Here is a 4,250-nt window from a genome sequence, read left to right as displayed (position 1 = left end):
TATATATATATATATAGATATATACATACATATATATATACATACATATATACATACGCACATACATACATACACATACATACATACATACATACATATATCATCAGTAGTTTGTATATCTGAAAAAGAAGCACACTCTAAAACATTAGACCAGTAATATATTTATAGAAGGTTGACTGGCCATAACAATCACACATACATATATATATATATATAAGACAAGGCATAAATAATGGTCATTACATAATACGTCATTGTAGTAAATTTGACTTACAGCTGTTTTCCATAGTCATGATAGGCTTGTTATTAATTGTTTTAGTCAATAGACTCATTGATTAGTTGAGAAAAATTGAACGACCTAAAGAAGGGATGCCAGTTTCGTCAGAATCATTGAAGTAGTAGTAGTAGTAGTAGTAGTAGTAGTAGTAGTAGTAGTAGTAGTAGTAGGTGGTGGTGGTGGTGGTGGTGGTGGTGGTAGTAGTGGTGATGAATTTTTTAACTAAATGTATTTCCTGTTGGTTCCAGTTTATCTAGGGTTGGTACTGAAGAAAAGCATGTACGTCACAATTAATAATTTTCTGACATCCATTTAAATTTGTAACTTAGTATCTATGTAAAGAATCATTTTAATGCTTATTTGTGAGAGTATGCTGAATCCTTAATGAAAGCTTTTAAGATTCAAAGTAGTAAAATTATAAGAAAATAAACACAATAAAATTTGAATGAAATCATTAAGAAACAATCCCTAGAGTGCAAACCGCTAGCTCCTGGGAAGCAATATCCTTATGAGAATAGATCTATCAACTATAAAGAAGAGTTTGTTCTCACAAACAAATGATATAACTGGACAAGTTAGTAACTACAAATTGTTTAAAAGAAGAAACAGTGTTTGTCTAAATGCTGGGAAAATTATCTTAATTAGTTGTACCAGATAAAAACCTGTTAAGAAAATGTTTATGGAGCTTTATTTGGGTATAAATATATTTTTCTTCTTTTCGGTGTGGCTTTCATTGTAATTTTACTCCAACTATTTTCAGCCTTATCTCTCATTATACATATATACAATATATATATATATGTATAATGGATGTTAAATGTTGATGATAATGATATAAATATATATCATCATTAAAGGTCTGCTCTCCAAGTCGGCATTGATTGGACAGTTTGGCAGGAGCTGGCCCACACCAGATTTCTGCCTGTTTTGGCTGGATTTTTACAGCTGGATGCCCTTCCTAATGCCAACATCCCAGTAGAGTGGACTGAGTGCTTTTAATGTGGCACAGGCAAGGTATTTGAAACTGGATGCCCTTCCAAATGCCAACCACTTTATAGTGTAGAATGGATGCTTTTTACATGGCATAAGCACTGGAAGGGTTACCAAGTAATTTGCAAGAGAAAGATCCTTTGAGAGGAGAGGAGGCATTGGAGGAAGTGAGCTTGTGTCAGATAATGAAAGATTATAGTGAGACAGAAACAGGTGTCATGCTGTAGAAGAGGTACATGGTTACTTGGTGAGAGAGAGAGAGAGAGAGATCAGGATTGAAGACAGAAACAGGTGCGCTGCCACATAGGGAATACATGGTTACCCAACCTGACGGAGGTGCAGGAGAAGGAAAGAGAGAGTGGGAGACAGCAGGATAGAGATGGTGGCAAAGTGCAGGGCATACTCACAAGGGACGGGGATCAGAATATAAATGGGATGGTTGAGTAAAGGAAGAGAAGGATTTAGATGGTGGCAAGCTCCAGGGCATACCCTTCAGGTTCGAAATCCATAATATAAGTGGCAGGATATTGCAAAGGAAGTGTGATTATAGAGTGCAGAGGGGGTGAGTGAGTGGAAAGAACCTGGGTATATATATAGAGTCAGGGGGCTACCAGATAGCAATGATGCAGAGGAACAGGGCCATAAGGATAGGATTTGGGAGTGAGAGCTAGGCATAGTGTATGAAGGAGGAAATGTGAGGAAGAGAAGAGATGTAGATTGGTTTGTTGGGGTAGGGTGTGTGAAAGGTTTTCTTGTTACATGTGGATGGAACACACAGGTTGAGGGCTAGCAGATAGCAATGATACAGGGAGACAGGGCATGGGTGGAACACACAGGTCAGAAGCTAGCGGAGAGTAATGGTATAGTGGTACAGGGCCAAGAGGACAGGATTGGGGAGTGGAAGGTAAGCCTTGTACATGAAGTGGAAATGTGAGGAAGAGAAAAGATGTATCTGGTCATCCCATAACTTTTGTCAGAATTTTGAATAAAGAAAACAAATGATCAAATATTATATTTAATTAAAATTTATCATCAATATACTTTCCCTGATTATCTATGACTTCCTTCCATCTATTTACAAGCTTTTTAATCCCATCAATGTAAAACTCTTTTGGTTTCAAAGCAAAGAACTCTGAAATGTCAGTTTCGATATCCTCCTGGCTTGCAAAAGTTATGTCCTCTAAATGATTCTGTAAACTACAAAACAAATTAGTCTGAAGGAGCAAGGTCGGGAGAATAAGGTGGAAGGTGGATGAGGAATTTTTCCCCAACCAGGCTCTTCAATCTTCTGTGATGTGATCTTTGCATTGTGGTGTTGTGCATTGTCCTGATGCAAAATCACTCCTTTTCGATTCACTAAAGCGGGTCTTTTTTTCTTCAAAGCTTGGTTCAAACGCTTTAATTGCTGAGAGTAGACTTAAGCATTGATTGTTGCATAAGGTGGTAACAATTCAAAAATCCTTTGCAATCCCACCAGATAGAGAGAAGAACCTTTTTCCCATGAAGTTCCCTTCTCAGTTGTGGTTGAGCTTTTTCCCTTTTACCAAGCCACTGTTTACAACATTTTTAACATTTTGATAGAAGATCCATTTTTCGTTACCAGTCACAAGTCTATCCAAAAAGGGTGAAATGAGTTCACAAGAATGGAGAGAAGAGCAGATGTCAACTTGGGATTTGCGGTTGCTTTCGGACAATTCGTGAGGCACCCATTTTCCAAGTTGTTGAAGACGACGACAAACAGTTGTATGGTTTGAACTAAGCTTTATTGCCAATTCTTCAACTGATAATGCAGGATTTTCTTCAAGTAATGCCTCAAGGAGCTTATCATGAAACTCAATTGGACGTCCTGTTTGATCTTCACCTTCAAGGCTGAAATCTCCACTTCTGAATTTTGCAAACTATCTTCTGCAAGTTCTTTCATTCAAGCATTCTTTCTCATAAACTGAGTGTATGTTTTGAGTCGCTTCGGCTGCAGAGTTTCCTTTTTTATACTCATAAAGCACTATGTGCCTCAAATGCTCTTTGGATACTTCCATGTTAGAAAGGGTTTTAATCAAAGAAATTTTAATTCTATTATTCTGTAAAATAATATTTAATTAGTTTAAATGTACAGAAATGCATAAAAATAATTTTTAATTCCAATAGATATTCTAAAATACTATTAGATTTCATTCAATTTTAAAAAAGGTCAAATCGGACAGAACTTATAGGATGACTTGGTAGTTTGGTTTGCTGTGGTAGAGTGTGTGAGAAATTTTCTTGTTAAGTGTGGATGGGACACACAGCACTTCTAGAACTCAGTTTTGCTGATGTGGGCAGGTCTTCTCAAGAACTTCATATTACCAGACATCTCGGTCCATTGTTGGTTCCTCCATGAGGCCCAACATCCTGAGATTGGTCCTTACCACTTCGTCCCACGTCTTCCTGGGTCACCTTCTTCCACGGGTACCATCTACTTTCAGTGTTCAGCACTTCTTTATGCAGTTGTTTCCATTCATACACATCACATATCCAAACCAATGTAATATTCTCTCTTGCATGCTACATTTGATTCCTATTATGCCCAAATTTTCTCTCAATATATTTGCACTTTGTTGTATATATGCATGCTGATGTTGCACATCCAACGGAGCATACTGCATTCATTTCTCTCTATTCTAGGCATGTCTTCGGCATTCAGAGCCCATGTCTCACTACCATGGAGTATAGCCATTTACACATTTAGTAGAAAGTGGGTTATACATCTTTAGATTGTATACCTGACTTTCTACTATAAAATTAAAGAAATAGACGGAAACGCTGAACTCCAGACTAAACAACTTAAACAACATTTATTTACTTGGTAAACATACATATCTTTTAGTTATACATCTTTAGAGGTGAGAATAACGAGCTGTCGAGTATAAGACCGAAAAATGTAGAGACAGCTTTAAACACACGTCCATGCTCAATCGCTGGCCAGCGTGAAAGAGAATGAATTGAG

The 4,250-nt window shown here is 37.2% G+C and overlaps 1 protein-coding gene across 1 annotated transcript in view; it reads right to left on the bottom strand.

The window, feature by feature from the left end:
• The window catches only part of LOC106870230 (beta-1,3-galactosyltransferase 5), a 4,506-nt gene extending 4,121 nt beyond the window's left edge, over window positions 1-385 (bottom strand). The window contains exon 1 of the mRNA XM_052966832.1: window positions 275-385. Coding sequence (XP_052822792.1) covers window positions 275-332 — 58 coding nt within the window. The 5' untranslated portion in view covers window positions 333-385. The remainder of the gene's footprint in view (window positions 1-274) is intronic.
• Window positions 386-4,250: the final 3,865 nt, after the last annotated feature.

This window comes from Octopus bimaculoides, chromosome 3, assembly GCF_001194135.2.
Source record: "Octopus bimaculoides isolate UCB-OBI-ISO-001 chromosome 3, ASM119413v2, whole genome shotgun sequence".
Lineage (NCBI taxonomy): Eukaryota > Metazoa > Mollusca > Cephalopoda > Octopoda > Octopodidae > Octopus > Octopus bimaculoides.
Note: the sequence above shows the minus strand (reverse complement) of the source record. Positions and strands in the feature narration are given on the sequence as shown.